The 18,928-nt window shown below is 40.5% G+C and overlaps 1 protein-coding gene across 5 annotated transcripts in view; it reads left to right on the top strand.

Moving 5' to 3' along the window:
- beta-Spec (spectrin beta chain) overlaps positions 1 to 18,928 on the top strand; it is a 113,953-nt gene that overhangs the window by 59,360 nt on the left and 35,665 nt on the right. For all 5 annotated transcript variants that reach the window (XM_019041596.2, XM_019041598.2, XM_019041600.2 and 2 more), the window contains exons 3-8: positions 9,351 to 9,502; positions 13,123 to 13,296; positions 14,011 to 14,299; positions 15,552 to 15,852; positions 16,427 to 16,579; positions 17,469 to 18,501. In XM_019041596.2, coding sequence (XP_018897141.1) covers positions 9,351 to 9,502; positions 13,123 to 13,296; positions 14,011 to 14,299; positions 15,552 to 15,852; positions 16,427 to 16,579; positions 17,469 to 18,501 — 2,102 coding nt within the window. The remainder of the gene's footprint in view (positions 1 to 9,350; positions 9,503 to 13,122; positions 13,297 to 14,010; positions 14,300 to 15,551; positions 15,853 to 16,426; positions 16,580 to 17,468; positions 18,502 to 18,928) is intronic.

Genomic DNA, 18,928 nt, shown 5'->3' with positions numbered 1-18,928 from the left:
TAGGTACTGTGGTTTCTTGCATCTTGATTTCTTCCATCAGGGAATCAGGAATACACACTCATTTGAATTAGTTGCTCGGCTGAAAACTCGGATGAGACCAAGGATGACGTCAGACGTCATACTCCGCGTTTTTCGATTGGCGGTATTTCGTCCATACTGAACGTGGCAACTCGCCATTGAACATATATCATTATTTTTTTGCTAATCTAAGCCCAAAAACCCTCGAAACACGATTCTGTGACCAGCGCAACCGATCTATTCAATTAAATTGCTGCAGTGATCGCGACGCGCTGGATCCTATTCGATACATCAAACAGGCGCACTATCGCTGAGCTAATATTGATATCGATTGGCTCAACACGTAAAGACAGTCTCAATAGTCAATCGAGTAATCAGTGGGAACAGGTTTTCGTGATCGATTTTCGATTCTTATGAGCACTACATGGCAATGAAAAGTGAAATTGTTAGGAATTTCCTCCTTTTCAGCCTTTTGATGGGGTTTATGTTCTATTCTGTCGTGCCAAGGAAAAACGCTGTTTGAGCCCTCAGCCGTTGCCAAATTTCCCTCGACCAATCACGAATATTCGGCAAAATTTGCACGTATTTTCCTTTCAATTTTCCAGAGAATTTCGTTCGTAATTTGATCTGAAGTGTCGAAGAATTTCAAGGGAAAATATTCATAACTTTCTTCAAAAATCAATATTTTTCAAAGTAAATTTAGCAACATAGAATGTTCATACGGCGTTTTTCCTCCGCACGTTGTTTCGAATCGAACGATACATCGAGCCACTATCGAATACGGTCCACGCGATCGGAATTTGCTGTGGACGTCCACAGGCTCCCACAACGTCTCAAGCTTCATCACTGCTGCTATGAAAGTCCAATACGCCATGAATTCTTGGAATCTCGTGCGTTTGGTCCATCGCATCGTCGTCGTTGTGGCCATCTGCCCATTCATAAAATTATTCGCCGTTGATTCCTCTGGTCGCCCGGCCGCTTTCGATCTCCCGACGACGGTGGGGTCTTGCGGTTAAGGAAGGAGGGGTCATTGACGCCCGGTCCCCCCCCCCCCCCCCCCCGCGGTGCGTCAGCCTTCTGCATTGGCATCTCTGCCGGACTCCTACTCCGTATACTCTATTGTGGCGTTGTCTCATCATCCCGAAAAAGTTTATTTTCGACGATAACTAGTTCAGATCCACCACGGGCTAAGACCAGAAATAGCTGGGATTCATCAGAGAATCAGGGTTGGTTGCCACAGTCAGGGACTTTTGAAAAGTCAGGGAAGACCTGGAAATATCAGGGAAACTGATGAAAGTGTCAGGAAAAAATTGTTAATCCATCTTCATTTGCTATTTAGAGTGGGTTTGACGTCTTCAACAATAAATTTTGTCTGATAACTATTTCGAATTATGTCTGTGTAGCCACCTGGCATATCTTCAATTGTCAGGGAATTTTACTCAAATGCAGGGCCGGATCTAGGTGATGGCCACATGGGCCACGGCTCAAGGCGGCAAATTTAACAGGGTTCATGCAAGCTTGAAAAGTGCTTGAAAAGTGCTTGATTTTAAAAAAAAAATTCAAGGCCTTGAAAGTGCTTGATTTTTTGGAAAGTGCTTGAAAACGTGCTTGAATTTCTCAGATCCACTTTTCGGAGGTCAAATGAGAAAGCATTCGACTTTTCAGACGTACGCTGGAAAGTATTAAAACGTGTTGAAATTGAAACGAGAACTACTCTGCTGAGTTGCCTGCTCAGTCTTTCGTCGCTGCTGAAAGTGGCTGAAAAAGATAACTTTGATCTAATTACTGGCGCTATTAGATTTTACAAGAATGTCTTGTCAAAAATTTTAGAAAAATCTCCAATATCACATGCCTTAGTTCGAAATTTGTCCTGTTTGGATCCGAGAAGTATGATTCACCTAGATGCAGATTCTTCTCCTGTTAGTCGGTCAGCTGTTTGCAAGAAGAAAATGAGGTCTGTCTTAAATACATTGTGTGATTGTAAAATAGTCGTAGCTGGTAAAGTTGATATTATTCTTGATGAATTTGATTCATTTTATCAAAACGTTGTCTTAAAGAAAGCTGTCACCTTTGCACACTATGAGCCTTATAAAGAGAAGTCAAGAGTTGATGAGTTTTATATTAACTTTATGGACAAGGATGAATACAAAAATTTATGGAAAGTTGTCAAAATAACTCTACTCTTAAGTCATGGACAAGCATCAGTGGAGAGAGGTTTTAGTGTAAATAAAAACCTAGAAGTAGAAAATTTAAAGGAGCAGTCCTACATAGCACAGCGTTATGTACATGAGTTTACCGATGAAATGGAGAGCTTATCCAGTATGGTAATAACCAAAGAGTTAAGACAAAGTGTATCAGGTGCTCGCAGTAGATATGCTACCTATTTAGAGGAAGAAAAGAAAATCAAGGCTCTCACAGCTATTAAAAATGAAAAGTCAGAAAAAACAAAATCTCTACAAGAGAGAAAAAGACGCTTATGTGAAGATGTAAAGACCTTAGAAAAAGGTGCAGACGACCTGGCAGAACAAGCTGAAAAGAAGCAAGATCTCTCATTAATTGTTAAGTCCAATAGTTTCCGCCAAAGTGCCAAAAGAAAAAAAGAAGAGTTAGCAATCGTTGAAGGAGAAATTTCGAAACTCTCCAAACAGTTGTGAAAAAGAACCATAAGTCTCGGTTAAAATCTATAACTTTTTAAACTGCTTGTAAAAACATTTTTCTTCATACCTACATTTATTTAATTTCACATTAACATTTTTTTCTTTTTACTTCTGGTTTTTTTACCTTATTTTTTTTCAATGATGTGGGTCCATTATCTTCTTGAAAGTGTTTTTTTTTCTTCTTTCGTCCGGTTTTTTAGTGTTCATAAAGACTCTTTTTTCAAATGATGTGCCGTTCCATACTCCAGACATACTCCTTACGTGTAGCTTCAAATTAAGAAATCCCACTTTTAAAATTCAAATATTTTTACAATAGTGAAAGACTATCAGAAAACATCTTGCTTCAGCTTTATCAAGAATGAATCTTCAATTTTGAGCTTCTTGTCCAAGTACCCTACTATTCTCATGAATTTAATCCATCGGGTAGCATGCAGATTTTCTATTAACTCTTTCATAAGTTGCACCATCTTCAGCCCATCTTATACCTATCGATATCCATCGGATTTAACCCATCGGATAGCATGCAGATTTTCTATTAACTCTTTCATAAGTTGCACCATCTTCAGCCCATCTTATACCTATCGATATCCATCACTTCTTAATGATTAACGTTGTCTCAATGAATATGAAAGTAAGATATTTATTTATTATTATCATTTATTTTTCTTTTTATTTTTAAACCAACGTTTTGAATAAATTGGAATAAAACATTCAGGTGTAAGTATGGATGGGTAGTTGGTCGAAAACTCATGCGGTGAGCCAGGATTTTACTTTTTTTTGCTTAGAATTTAGAGGTATTTACTTACTGGGTTGTCAGTATTGGTACTGACACTTGGGATGGTCTTTCATTTATACATCCGTGTATTTTTTAATTAGAGGAAAATACTCATTTTAGTTGGTTGTTGATATCTGTCTCGCTATTAGGAGTTTTTATGTCAAAGGTCCTGTGGAAAAATTTCTTGAATCTCGCGCAAAACTGCTTCCAAAAGGCTCTTGAAAGTGCTTGAAAAGTGCTTGAAAATTCAGAAAAATGTGCTTGAAAAGTGCTTGAATTTTTAGCACTGAGGCTGCATGAACCCTGATTTAGGGGCGGTAAATGTTGTAATTTTTTTTAATATAGGTGTAAAAAAATCGGATTCAGAAAAAAAATACAGACGAGAAAAGGTGACAAAATCTCTCATTTCCTGAGAGTATAGTAATTTCTAATTTTGTTGTCTTTCGGTGATACAAGAGACAGCACCTTTAATTAGTCGAGTTAAGAGAGAAACCAAGTAACTCATATCAGCGCCTATAAGACTGCATGAATACTTCACGCATTGCGTCAAACACAGTGCGGTCAGCGTGAAACGCATAGCGCCTACAAGACTGCATGAATACCTCACGCATTGCGCCAAACACAGTGCGGTCAGCAGCGGTTGGCGTGAAACGCATGGCGCCTACAAGACTGTAGCAATACTTCACGCATTGCGCTAAACCCATTGTGGTCAGCGCGGCGCGGCGGCGGAAGTTAAAATTATTAAATCACATTTATGTTTGTTCTTTCATAATTTTTTCGTTCATTTCTTTAAATGGAGGGCCTCGTCCACACAGAGATAGGTATACGGAACTTAACTTTTACGCAAAGTTCTGTGAACTTTTGCTAGTATTGCTGACAGGGTTTTCGCAAATAATGTGTGCAACAAGAATGAACGCGTCTGATGCACCCCTCTCCCTTCGGCACGTTCACTTAATGGTTTTTATTGGTGTTTCAAAACGAATGATAAGGGCGGGGCGGCAAAATACAGGCGGCCCACGGGCGGCAAGTTGGTAAATCCGGCCCTGCTCAAATGTGTCAGGGAAATTCATCTTCCAAATTCTGTAGCAATTCAGGGGAATGAAAACTTTTACGGAAAATTAGGGAGTTTGTTCCAAAAATCGGGAATTGCTCCTTCCACCACTTGAAGTTTATGCTCTTGCATCTAAGCTGCCACTATTGACCTCTTGAATGAGATCTTTGAATCTACAAATCATCAGATTAATAGAGAGGCTGCCATTGATCAGATAGTGTAAACATCAGGAACGCATTTGGAGTGGCAATTTTTAATATGCGCCAAAGATATATGAAACTCCGGAGGATTACATTATTTTTCTCAAGCAAATCCGGGGAAGTGGAAGAAAACGTCGGTTTCTCGTCGGGGAATGAGCATAGTTAAAAATTCCAGACTACATGAACGTACCTCCGCCGAATGCAACCATGTGCATTAAGACATGAGCCCCGAGACCCATAAGAATATATGCATAACAGGAACAGGGCTCACGTCATAATAGACACAGTTCCGGTCGGCGGAAATACGTCCAAATGACTTTTCGTCTACGTTTGAAACTGACGGATTCGGAGCCAAATGTGTCAACGCGGCGCACGCTATGGTCCGATAATGATAGCGGACGATCACGAAAAGTCGATTGCTTCGCCCTCACGGTCGGACTTCCGCCAAACTTCGACAGAACTGGATCGACGGATCTCGCGGTGAAGCCAGTTGCAACGAAGGAAACTAGTTCGTTAAAACCAGGTGGTCCGATTGGTCTTGGCCGTCCCGATTTCGGCCCGAGTATCAGGGAAAGCTTGTGAAAGCGAGGCTTAATTGGGAGGGGGATTTCGGTGCGGTTTCCATTTCGACGATTTAAAAAAAATCTTTCTCTAGCAAGATCGCTTCCCAAAATCTTACTCAATGATAACAAGAATAACGCGTAACGCATAACGCCCTGGGCGTGAAGCGCTTCGAGGGGTTGAACTGCGGAGCGATCAGGGGGCGTATCCCCCTAGTATTCATGAAATTCTCTTATACTACACTAAAAAGAAAAGTTACGGGCTACATAGACATGCCGTCCGTTCCGGACTCAGAGGCCGTAAGTTCCAGGTGCTGGAGCCGAAGCTTTTATTGTTCCGGGTGCTGCACCCTGAACTTCCGGCCTCTGAGACCGGAACACGGATGGTAGTCTCTGTAGCCATGTGAGTGCGGCTTCCACGGCCGGAGTTTTTTTCCAGTGTAAACAACCCACTTGGAAGGTTAGTGACTTCGCCATAGAATTCTAATTCTTTCTGCGAAACAGTTGTCTCGCTCCTTTATGCCTCTATCCAATGGTTCAAAATTGGACACCTCTCTGAACTCAATGGAGTATTTCCTTCCTTTCAACGCCCGAATGCCTGACTTAACACCGTCCGCCGTTGTCATGGTTGCGTCATGATATTTTGAAGGAAAACACTGCACTCTAGCGATTTGAACCCCCCTCGTTCCATCTTTAATAGCCTCTCCGGTAGCCGGAGCCGGTTAGCAAATTAGGACAAAGCTGGAACCTCTCTGTCATTCTTAGGAAGAGCGCCCTATGAGCATTCTAGTGTTGCTAAATTTTACTCGCTAAAATATTTATTTATCGCAGAAGTTATGAATTTTTTCCTCGATACTCAGGAACGTACTACTTTAAAGTCCGAATAAAATTATTTCTAAAACTTAAAGGAAATTATCTCCTACAATCCCCCCCCCCCCCAAAAAAAAAAATTGTCATTTTATTAAGAAAAACGTGGTAACGCTTGGATGCCCAAACCGCATTTCTATCAGGGAAGGGGAGGTTCCCCCCTGCCCCCCTACCCTGTGGGAAAGAAAGTTTTCAGTTTTGCTGTAATTATTTCATTAATAGGATTGTCTCTGAACCCACGAGGCAATTGGTCCTCGATGAAGCATATCAAATGTACGACGCTGTTGAAAAAAACTCTCACTGTTGATAGGGAGAGGAAAGTAACGCTTTTTCGCAGTATTTTCCAAAATATATTTAGATCATCTCGTTTCGGACGATACGCGAGAATTCTAAACTCGTGCCCGTTTACGTTGCGCGCTGCGGAAGTTGGAAGTAGATATCCGACCTTGAGGTGAGCCGCATCCAAACTATTTGAAACCCGCAAACAAAACATCTCTTATACATGCGGTTTACCTATGCTATTTTGCAAGATACTCTTCGCATTACTGTTTAATTTATTCTGACAAAAACTGGAGGAGGCCAGTTTCATGATTTAAGATTGGATGCGCCTAAACCTTGGATTAGATCAATCTAAACCTTAAACTGCCAAAATTCCTGAGTTACAGAAACCCCAAGAGGGCCAATGGACCGTGACCACTAGACAAGGTACGAATTTAAGCAATCTGATACATGTTTCTTAACCAGAATTTCACGTAGAACACGATTCACACTACGAAAATTACCGAAATCAACTTCTAACGAAGATATTAACGTTTTTATTTCGCACTGATTACGAGGAATTTGAACTGCCCGCTGACAAGAAACTCAAAGCTCTACGTGAGTCAAATCGCGCACTACAACGGTTTCAGCAAGCTTCTCAATCGAGCAATGTTCATTTTCCACCATGTGTTGTTCAAACTATTGGTAATTTGCTGTAGCTGAGCCAAAGTGTCAAGATTGAAGTTGAAGATTTTTACATCGCAGAGACTGTCATGATAAACATTTAGCGCGCGATGTGAATCACGTAGAGCATTGAGTTTTCATGAGCGGGTGGTTTGAATTCACGCATCAAGAATCATTAAATATCTTCGTCAGGAGTTGATTTTGGTAATTTTCGTTGTGCGTATCGTGTTCTACGTGAAATTTTGGTTGAGAAACTTGTATCAGAATGCTGAAATTTGTACCTTGTCTAGTGGTCCATTTTGGCCTTCAACGTACGACACCCGTCCATTGGTCAAGAAAGTAAGATTATTGATCTTTACTAAAATGCCTTTTTTTAAATCATGTTGACCAAATGCAACATACCGTCCTTTCATCATAACGAAAGGAAGACGTCTGGGACGACTAACATGTTGTTTCGAATGAAACAGACAACGCATCGAACAGTCCGATAAGCCTGAAATTCCTCAGTGTGTCAGTAAGCCCAAGTCAAAATCACTGACAAAGACGGAAGTCGAATTTTTTGTTTATTACAATTATTTATCTTCAATTCACCGAGATGTATTAATTAGGGCATTTCTGTCGGACTGTGTCAGTGATGCCACGATGCATCACCATTCGAACCGAGATCGTTAGGGCGCACTCAGCATGAACCACAGCGAATATTAGCTCTTAAGGAGTGGAGGGTTCGCGTCAAAATGCTGCGTTTAGACTTTTTCTCGAGTGTGCTGTGAAATGGGCAGCCTTGTTTTTTTTTACTCACGGTGCGATAAGAGGCGATAAGCCGTTGCGGTATCTTTAAAATGTGCCGTTTAAAAGTGGGGAAAAAAGAGGAAAATAGTTTTTTTACGAAGAAGCCACCGACTGACCTGCCGCCAAGCGGTTTGTCGGTCGCACCGTTGCAAAGGGCGTGGCCTTTCATTCTTGGAAACAAATGCCGTATAAATAGTCTGATGATGGTGGTGGTGGTGCTGAATGAGTCATTTTCTGCCCTTGCGAGCTTTTCAGAGGAACCAAAGCTCTCTAGAAGGATAATAAACTGGACACAGAAAACATCAAGTAGGTGCATCGCTGATTTTGTTGGCGCGATACCGATGCAAGGATGTTGAGTAGAGAATATCATGTGAAATTTCCACGAAACATTGAAATGTAAGGCTATTTTTCATGGAATTTATGAAACCTTTTAAAATTTCATCGAAATTTCACGTGGAATGCCAAGGGCGATCTCAGCCCCCAGGTGCCCAACCAACGTCATTTTCATGGACGGCCTTCAGAGCAGGGGTTAAGAATCGCTCTGCCTGTCTCGTAGCTCCGCACAATTTTTTTCTCATTAAATTTTAAAAAGGCTACAAAGTCTAAATGAGAGGCCTGGAGGACAAGGCAGCTTCTTTGGCTTCTCTGGCAGCCTCTCTTCCGTCATCCTGTGAACATGACCGTATCAGACACCCTGGAAAAAAAACTCCGGCCGTGGGAGCCGCACCTACGGGCCACATAGACGTATACCGTCCGCGTTCCGGGCTCAGAGGCCGAAAGTTCCAGGCGTAGCACCAGGAGCAATCGAAGCTACAGCTCCAGCAACCGGAACTTTCGGCCTCTGAGCCCGGAACGGACGGGATGTTTATATTGCCCGTGACTTTTTTTCAGTGTTCATGACCGTGTATTTTTCCCTCGCAAAGCGGTTCTGGTGGAGTGGTAGAACCCGCTTTTTCCTGCCCTGAAAATAAAAATCTCGGTATATTTACTACGAAAAGGGTAAAATTACCAAGAATTCGGGGTTCTATTTGATCCCAGTTTTTTCTTGATAAAATTACCATTTATGGAATTGGTTATTTTACCGAGCAATCTCGGTAAAATTATTGAACTTTCTCGGTAATTTTACTGGACCTTGGTAAAAACGCCAATATTTTTTATCGACTATGGTAGAATTAACGAGATAAAATGGCAAAGTTACCGGGAATTGATTACCAATAAAAGTGGTATTCTTACCTGAAAAAAATAGTAAAAATACCGGTTTTTAGGTAAGTTTACCAGTCTGTCTTGGTAAAATTACCAATAATTGGTTAAAAAAGTGAAATGGTAAAGGTACCAACGGACCTTGGTAAAAACGCCGAGAATTTTTTTTCAGTGTGAAAACCAACTTGCGAGTGGCATGTATTGTGCATGTGGATAGGATGCAAGCGAGCCGAATGGCGTGCCTACTTACTCGTGATTTGTAGCTAACCGAGAGTGTTTGTTTGTTCGCAGATGAACGAGAAAGCGTGCAGAAGAAAACTTTCCAGAAATGGGTCAACTCACACCTGGTGCGTGTCAACTCCCGGATCGGGGACCTCTACCTCGATCTCCGGGACGGAAAAATGCTCATCAAATTATTAGAAGTTCTGTCGGGTGAAAGACTGGTAAGTTGCCTTTGGTCATTTCTCATTTCCCGACGTTATTCGTGACGACCTTCATTCAGCTTCATGCTAGCCGACCCGATGACGAAATCACACACGACATCGATGATTTAAGTTCGAAAACACTCATTAGCATTGCAGTGCCGCGGAACGTAATGTCCTCGCTAATTCATTAGTCGTCACGGGCGGAGCAGGGGGTCCCCAGAAATATTCTCATTCCTTAGTCTTGTTGAGAAAATTTAGAGAATTTTGCGAATTCAGTTTCTCTTTCATCGTCAAAATTGTATCTCAGTCCACTTTCCGACGAAGGCAGTTCAGAATTGAACCGATTATTTTACTAATCACGCAAGCACCAAAATTGCGAATACGAGAAAATCAAGAAAACCCGTTTTATTCGCTCGTTGATAATCTTCGAATACCCAAAAAAGTATGTTCTTTTAGAAGGCTATTTTGAAATCAGACATGGTTGAGTATGCCAGAGAAAACATAGAAAAAATAACCCCTCTACCACCAAAATAGGGATTGGCGTTTACGTGATTTGGAGAATGATCGGTCCAATTGGACCGCGTTTAGCAGAAAGGGAACCAAGCCACATGAGCCTCTGCCAAAAACTGGACAATTCAATGTTTTACAAGAGAACGTTTGTGCGGGTTTCTTTGAAAATTTAAAGGAATTCGCTTCGTACTAAGCAGTAAATTCACTGAAATTTGCACAAAAATCTGGACTACCGTTTTCACGTAAAAAAAATTAAACTGTCCAATTAAAAGCTTATGTGGCTTGGTTCCTTTCTGCTTAGCACGGTGCAATTTTTCTAGGTTTCCCGTGGGCCCCCATACCCAAGTTGGTGAGGTGCCTTTCCATGCTCCTGCTCCCAGACCTTCTTGGTTAAGGTTCCTTGCTATTTTGTGCCCTCTCCCCCCTTCCCGCCAAAAAATTACCAGTTCCGTCTGTGTTTGTCGTGTAAAAAAATTGCAATGATTTCATTTCATGGGATTTGTATTTTTTTTTTTTCGAGAATCTCGAGCAGTCATGGTAGACGGCCCCTCCTTAAAAAGTAAAAGTAAAAGAAAAAGCTTTTGTGAGTCTTTGAACTGAGTTCGTCGATTAATTAATAAGCTAAAGTAACTCCAGACATATCGACCCCCTAGAGGCCCTGTTGTACTAGAAATACTTATTCAAGTTTTACGGAGTTTTCCGAATTGTGCGAAAGTTCTAACGTTTCTGACGTATTTAATTTCGTGAGCGGGAGATTCTCAGTAGAAAATGATCTCCTGACTTACGCTTGAAGAGCTTTCTCTCCTTCCTCCACCATCGGAAAAACTTATTTTTGTTCGGTGACGTCAAAGCATCGTCGAACCGACGTCTGATAATAGTAAAGAGTTGAGCAACCCTTGCACAGTTCAACCCGAATTTTCAGGATACTAAATGGCTAAATTTCACACAATTTAAATGAAATGAACCAGTAGAAGAATTTTTAAAGTCCAAAAAGCATTCGTAAAAACATAGGCAGAAGTTCAATGAAAACATCAATGGCTGAAGTGCGAAATTACGTATTTCAGTTTGCAATGTAGTCGACTTCCTGTCATACCTACTGTAATTTTTCTTTGGAAAATTAGTCGAGTTAATGTCCCGAAAACTTCCTTGATTTTTCGCTTCTCTTCGCCGAATATTCTGTACAAATGTCAAGCTGTATGTGGGTATTGTTTACCAGTTTCTCCTCGAAAAAATACAATAAGAGCAGAGATTTTGAAACACTGTAATGGAGATACATGGTTTTGAACTGAAGCCATCGATATGCACATTTAGGTTCTGAGAAATTTGAGCGTCACGACACATTTTGACAAGTTAGTTCCGAATCCGTAGCAAGGATCTTTCGCGTCTCACTGGACCCGCCGCGCCGCTTAGCATCCGGAAATCACGCACGAAGGAGTGGGACAAATCAATTTTATTTTAAATCGAACAATCGGTTCATCAAAGCGGCAATCGATTTTCATCAGATTAATGTTGAAATTACATGCAGATAAGTGCATAATGACCTCAGTCTCAAAACTCGTGTACGTATCTGCATTGCAACGTCTTGGAATTTTTCATCGATCGTTGCTGAATTTTACCTGGAGATCGGTGCACGATATAACGTTACTCAAAAAAAATTGACTTGAATAGCCCAGTCATGTTGCCCGAACCATTCAATTCGTCGAAAAACATCGACATGCGTAACCAAACTGTAAGCGGTGTGACCAAACTAATGGCGTGTGTAGTTGGACCTCTTTCTTCAGTGTTTTCCGTCCGAAAATGCTGTGTTCTGAACCGAGTACAGCTGTTAGGTAAAGAGGTGGAAAAAATTATCGCGTTCTTCGGTGGCTTGAAGAAATTTTTGACTTTTTTTATTTGTTTTGGACTGGATGAAAAATAAACCGGAGAAAAAAATCCAGAAATAGCGCGATTTTTTTTTTTAAAAAAAAGAAAAAAAGCTTTGTCGAACGCGCATATATCTGGCGTTTTTACAGAGTGAGGGAATTCCCCAAGAGTGAAAACATTTTGAAGCCGAGAGTAACTAATTGTTGCTCCAAGAACTTTTCGCACCCCTCCCCAGGGGCGGGCGGTATTGAACACTGGAAATCCGGTTCTTGCCCTGAATAAAAAAAACCCCGGCCGTGGAAGCCGTTCTTACAGGCTATATAGAGACACCGTCCACGTTCCGGGCTCAGAGGCTGAAAGTTCCGGGCGCAGCATCCGGAGTAATCAAAGCTGCGGCTCCAGCACCCGAAACTTTCGACCACTGAGTCCGGAACTGACGGTCCATATAGCTCGTAGTTTTTTTTCAGTGTGTGACCAGACCTCCTTTTTCAGTGTATTAAAGTCGGGCCATCGACAGTCGCGGTTGGAAAACTTGGATTTTGAACTGGACTCGTATCCGCAGAGCTTTCATCTCTTGCCATCCTATCCTCGCACTCGGCTCCGTTCGGTCCCGTTCTGTCATCTTCACGCCTCTGTCCGTGCGTAATAATTATCAATTTAGGTTACGCGACGTGACGGCCCAGCGCATGCAGCCGAGCGCATCGAATTATTATTCCGACTTGTTCCCACGCGCAGGCGCGCTTTCACGAAAATCGACTCCGCCGCGAAAGTTGGGGGAAATATTCGGTCGAGGATTGGTTTTGGATACCAGTCGATCAAATCAAACCTCGAATCGATGGAAATGAGGACTTTTCTGATGATCGAAAGTTAATTTGCATTTGGATATCACCTAGCGGATGGAATTTATCTGTAATGGAAAGTTCTGCAGGGTGTATACAAGTCCGGAAATAGCACTGATTTTTTAAGGGTGGTCCGGAAGTATTGAGAAAGGGCGGAAATTCTGCAAGAAGGTTCGGAATTTTTACTTTCATGCCGCGCGTGTTTTTTAATTAAGTCTGGAAAGTATGCAATCCCCTGCGCGCGTTTAGAGTAGTATTTGAGTTAGTTAATCCTCAAGCCACCATTGAAATTTGGTGAAAGATTCGGGCGTGCACTTGCAGTAAGTCACGCCTCACAAGAGAGTATAGAAGGTCTCCTTCTACACTCACTGCGCCTCACTATTGTAAATATTACTCAATTGATAATGTTTTTGTTTTGTTTTTCAGCCGAGGCCAACAAAAGGCAAAATGAGGATACATTGTTTAGAAAACGTAGACAAAGCATTACAGTTTCTCAGAGAACAGCGAGTACATTTGGAAAACATGGGATCTCATGACATAGTAGATGGAAACCCTCGCCTCTCGTTGGGTCTCATTTGGACCATTATTCTTCGATTCCAGGCAAGCTCCTCAGCATTTTTGAGTCATTATTATGTTGGATTATTATAAACTTGACACACTTAGTAAAGAGTTTACAGTTTAATATATGACGATTTAACCATTGTATTATTAACTATCAAAGCTCTTTGTTTTTGAATGCGTTTTAAAGAAAATTCTTTTTAGTTTTTTGCTGAAGAAATTTTCTTGACTCCTTGTAAAAATGATAAGAAGGTTTTTCCAAGTGCAATATTCTCCATAGTATTATAAATCGTCCACTTATAAGGCAAGTAGAAAGCATGACGAATGAAGAATTCAGTAAAACTTATATTGTTTTCCTAGACCACACTTTGGAGCATGAAGACGCAAACAAAATAATTAGCTTTGCAGCGCAAACTTCACGATCATATGGTAAAGTTTAAAATAAGCTCTGAATATTCATTTATCCATGGTTTTATGTATTCATCCAATCCAAAATTTCTCTCAAAAAAATCAAAGGATAATTTTATTTTTGTCAACAAATATTTGATCTTTTATCCTGTGTGTTTGTGTTTGTAACTCTCAGTTTAGTAAAAAAAATTAACTCTAATCGAGTGCAGGAAAAAAAATCAACTATCAGATCATTGTATGCTTTAGTAGGTTTTTATTTCGTTTTTACATTTTTTATTTCTCTCCGCATGAAAATTCACTATTGTTTTCGACGATGCCCTAAAACAACCGTATTTTTGCCTTTCACAGATTCAAGACATCACAATCGAGGAAACAGACAACCAAGAAACAAAATCAGCCAAAGATGCACTGCTGCTCTGGTGTCAAATGAAGACAGCTGGCTACCACCATGTAAATGTTCGTAACTTCACAACATCCTGGCGTGATGGTCTCGCATTCAATGCCATCATCCACAAACATCGACCAGACCTCATCCAATTCGAGAAGCTTTCCAAATCTAATGCCATGTACAACTTAAACAATGCCTTTGATGTGGCTGAAGATAAATTAGGTTTAACTAAACTTTTAGATGCTGAAGGTAAGATAATCATCCCCTCTCCAGATCATTTTTTGACAAAGGTTAAAGTTCAAAGTACAAATGTCTTTAGTTACAAGGTTTAGTTTGTTAAAATATAATCCATGTTAGAGTATAGTGTTCTTATATTCTAAAAGAGAAGATTCCAAACCATCTAAGGAAGTGATTAATCTACGAAAGTTTTACACAATTCAAGGGAAGTTTATTTTTAAGACAATGGCTAAACTTTCATCCTCCTCATCCTGCTACGTCATGTAAGTGCAAACTTCTGATGCCAATCCCATCAAGGTTATAATGAGTGATTTTCACTCATCCTTTTTCTGTCGATTTTGAGGTCCATCATCTTGTTGCCTTTTTCGAAAACAGAATCTTACATTTAGTCTTGTATAAAAAATTGAGCGGAGCTGGATTTAAGAGAGCGATGTTGGCGTTATCAAGAAATTTGGAGACAAAATCTATTCATGAATGATCAATACTTAATCACTTGATTGTAGCCATGCCATAATCAAATCTTGTTAAGCACAGTGACATTTTAATATCCATGGATTTATGCTTATTACATAGCAAACATAGCGAAGTGACTAAAAAATTAGTTTTATTAAAGTAATGTCTGTAGATTTCTGTACTTTAAATAATTTTGCAGATTTTAAAAGGCACTGTCACAAGAATATGTGTGGCAAGGGATAGTCTTCTTGTCACTGAAGAGACGAAATAGTGATAAAGTGGGATAGCTGGGAGAGCGAAAGTAAAAATGAAAGATTGAAGGGCCGATAGGTTTGCACTGTATTGAGATTTTAGATTCACCAGTTACAGAGGGTAGTCACACTTCAAGAGATGCCGGAAGGGCAGATATGGCATACATGCTTGGCATGAGTCAAAATGGAGAAAGACCACGCAAAAGGTGCAGCTCACACTCTTATAGACTTGGTGACGTCACAGGTGGTGAGACAACAAGTCTGCGCGTGATTGGCTGGCTATAATCAGTGCAGCTATCAGCTGCAAGTCTAGTCATTACTGAAATGTGATGGACGGAAAGATTGAGCTGAATTTTAAAGGAATTGATGTTGAAATGCTCAATCCAGCACTTGCTAATGAAAATAGGAAAAGTATCGGGATCTAAGAAAAAGAAAGTTACGGGGATTTCAGGGCACTGAGAATAAATGACACTGAGTAACTAATAAAATACATCATTTGAAGCAAGATGCCTGCATTTGTTTTCTAAAATTAATAAAATATGACTTTAAATTTGTTACAGATGTTTTTGTTGAGCAACCTGATGAGAAATCAATTATCACCTACGTAGTAACTTATTATCATTACTTTAGCAAGATGAAACAAGAAACTGTCCAGGGAAAACGTATAGGAAAAGTGGTCGGCATAGCTATGGACAACGAGCGCATGATTGACGAATACGAAGGACTCACGAGCGATCTCTTGAAGTGGATCGAAAACACAATCGATAATCTTGGCGACCGAGAATTTGCCAACTCTCTAGTCGGCGTTCAGCAACAGCTGTTACAGTTCAATAATTATCGTACGGTTGAGAAACCACCCAAGTAAGTTGGGTCCCTTTCCTTCTTGAAGTTGAACTCTCTTAGTAGGGAGTAGAAATTCATGTATTTTGACTGTCCAGGAGAAAATAGAAGATTCATGTGTAATTCGAAGAATGTCATAGTTTTCACGCAAATAATTGGTATTCGGATGCATAAGCCTTTCAGATGAAGAAATAATGTTGTTCCTGATTGGTCATAGTCATCGTCATTGCATTAAACAGCTTTTTTTTCCAAGGAAAAATTGTATGCTAAAAATCTTTCCGCTTTATCATGAGGATTTATAATTTTAAACTGAATTCAATATCCTGTGCTAAGCAGACTATCTATCCATATCTCTCTCTCTCTCTCTAGCTGTAAAATTTGAGAGTAATGAAATTTCTACTTCAAAGGTTTCTCTGGAAAAACAAAAGCTTTAACAAATAATAATAACAATGCAGCAACAGGTAATGTTCCTAGCATCAGAGAATGCAAGGCAATTAAAAAACCAGTCTGTTGACTCTGATCTTGATCTAAGGCTCAAGCTCTGCAATCTATGATATTGTATCTTAATGTACGTTTTTATTTATTCTTTTTTCAGGTTTGTAGAAAAAGGTAATCTAGAGATTTTACTGTTCACTTTGCAATCAAAAATGCGAGCAAATAACCAGAAGCCTTACACACCAAAAGAAGGCAAAATGATTTCGGATATCAATAAAGCTTGGGAAAGATTAGAAAAAGCAGAACACGAAAGGTTAGTCTTGGTTTTCTTTTCTTTTCCTTTTCATCCTTTAGATATTTTTTGGCAGCATTAGCTTTAGCTTAACTTTCACTTTTAACAGAATTAATTTTCATTAGATGTAGTTAAAGGAAGATGGCAAATTTTCATTTAGTTATGAAATATTGAAAATAAATCAGGAGAATAGAAGGAAAATAGAGGGGTATGATAACAGGTTATGTAATGTTACCTTGTCACTAACCTTCTCCTAAAAATTTTGAGTCTCAAACTCTCAATGGAAAAAATGATCTCTAATTTGACTCTGAAAGAAAAGGATGGATTTTTTAAGTGTAATTGCCAGTCTTATATGGACAAATAAGGTATTGACCTTTTTGTAAACAAAATATGTGCTTTCAGTTTCCAAATCCAAGTAGGGCTGTTCTATCGGTTGTCGGTAAGCTACCAAAACAGTTCCGCCAAGAAAAAGTTACGATAAGAGCGCTCTTGCTGATAGCAATCATAGTTTTCGGAGCTGACGAAAATAAGCTGTTGCCATTTGTACATCTATTTTATGTGCAGCCGCGCCAGGCAATCTGATAAACCAGCACACCGGGCAACAATGCATTGAGTGCGAGCTCTCAAAAATCCGATAAGGCTGGCCGTTAACGATATCATCGCCACTGTTGGTACTGCCGCCAGTTTCGGTAAGAGGCGATATCGATAGGTTCCGGCAAGAATTCGTTTGAACACCCCTAAATCCAAGGAGGAGCTCAATCGTCTCCTTCATCAAAAATGAATGTAGCCCCATATTGTATGCACAGTCAGAATTTTCGAAAATTTTTGTCGCAGAACAAACTTTAAAATCTCTTTGGGTTTGGTAGAATCTCTCTGTTCTAAAAAAACTAATTTTTATTTGTTCTTGCAGGGAATTGGCCTTAAGAGAGGAGCTCATCAGGCAAGAAAAACTGGAGCAATTAGCTGCACGTTTCAACCGAAAGGCTAGCATGAGGGAGACATGGCTGAGTGAGAATCAGCGACTTGTGTCCCAAGATAACTTCGGATTTGACCTTACTGCAGTGGAAGCTGCTGCCAAAAAGCATGAAGCAATTGAAACTGATATATTTGCATACGAGGAGCGTGTCCAAGCTGTGTGCACCGTCAGTCAAGAACTGGAGGCTGAAAACTATCATGATATTGAAAAGATCAATGCCCGCAAAGATAACGTTCTCAGGTTGTGGAACTACTTGTTGGAGCTACTTAGAGCACGGCGATTACGCCTCGAGCTATCACTGCAATTACAGCAGAACTTCCAAGAAATGTTGTATATTCTTGACTCCATGGAAGAACTCAAAATTCGACTCTTATCGGACGATTATGGCAAACATCTTATGGGAGTGGAAGATTTACTTCAGAAGCACAATTTGGTGGAAGCTGACATCAACGTGCTCGGTGAACGAGTCAAATCTGTCGTTCAGCAATCGCAGAGGTTCCTCGATCAGGAAACAACAGAAGGCTACCGGCCATGTGATCCGACGATAATTGTCGAACGCGTCCAACAGCTCGAGGATGCCTATGCTGAACTCGTCAAATTGGCTGTCGAACGTAGAGCCAGATTGGAAGAAAGCCGCAAACTGTGGCAGTTCTACTGGGATATGGCTGACGAAGAGAATTGGATCAAGGAGAAGGAACAGATTGTATCGGCAGGTGACATCGGTCATGACCTGACAACAGTCAACTTGCTCCTATCCAAACACAAAGCTCTCGAAACTGAAATCCAAAGCCATGAACCGCAGTTGATGAGTGTTGTCTCTGTGGGCGATGAACTTGTGCGCCAAGGACACTTCGGAGCCGAACGCATCCAGGAGCGTCTGGCCAATACTCTTGGGATGTGGCAGCATCTGCTTGATCTCTCGGCTGCTCGGCGATCTCGTCTTGAAGAAGCTGTTGATTTCCACCAGGTAGGCATTCTAATTCTTCGGAATCTTGCTTGTCTTCTGTTGAAAAAAAGCCGCGCATATTTCCCATAAACAGTGACCTGTTGTAAAATAGGTCAGAGGCCTATCGATAATGAGACCCTCCGTTTCTGTGCTGCTCCTGCGTTGCTTTGTATTCAACCATGTGTTCCAATGAAGTAGAGCACTTAAACGAGATCAGAAAAAAGATGCTACCTAGTTGTTGCAATGCAAGCACATAAGCGGAGCTGACGGGCATTTGATTAGGATGGTTACAGTTTGAGGTGTTTAATAACTGCGCGGAATGTTTTTCACTTAATGAGTCTTGAAAACTATTCAGAGGGAGTTCATACATTCTGCTTTAATGACCTATTTCATGTAACTTTAACAATTGTATAGCTGAGGTATATTCCTTTTTCATGCAGTAGATTTC

This window comes from Bemisia tabaci, chromosome 3 (genome assembly GCF_918797505.1).
Source record: "Bemisia tabaci chromosome 3, PGI_BMITA_v3".
In the NCBI taxonomy this organism is placed as follows: Eukaryota; Metazoa; Arthropoda; class Insecta; order Hemiptera; family Aleyrodidae; genus Bemisia; species Bemisia tabaci.
Note: the sequence above shows the minus strand (reverse complement) of the source record. Positions and strands in the feature narration are given on the sequence as shown.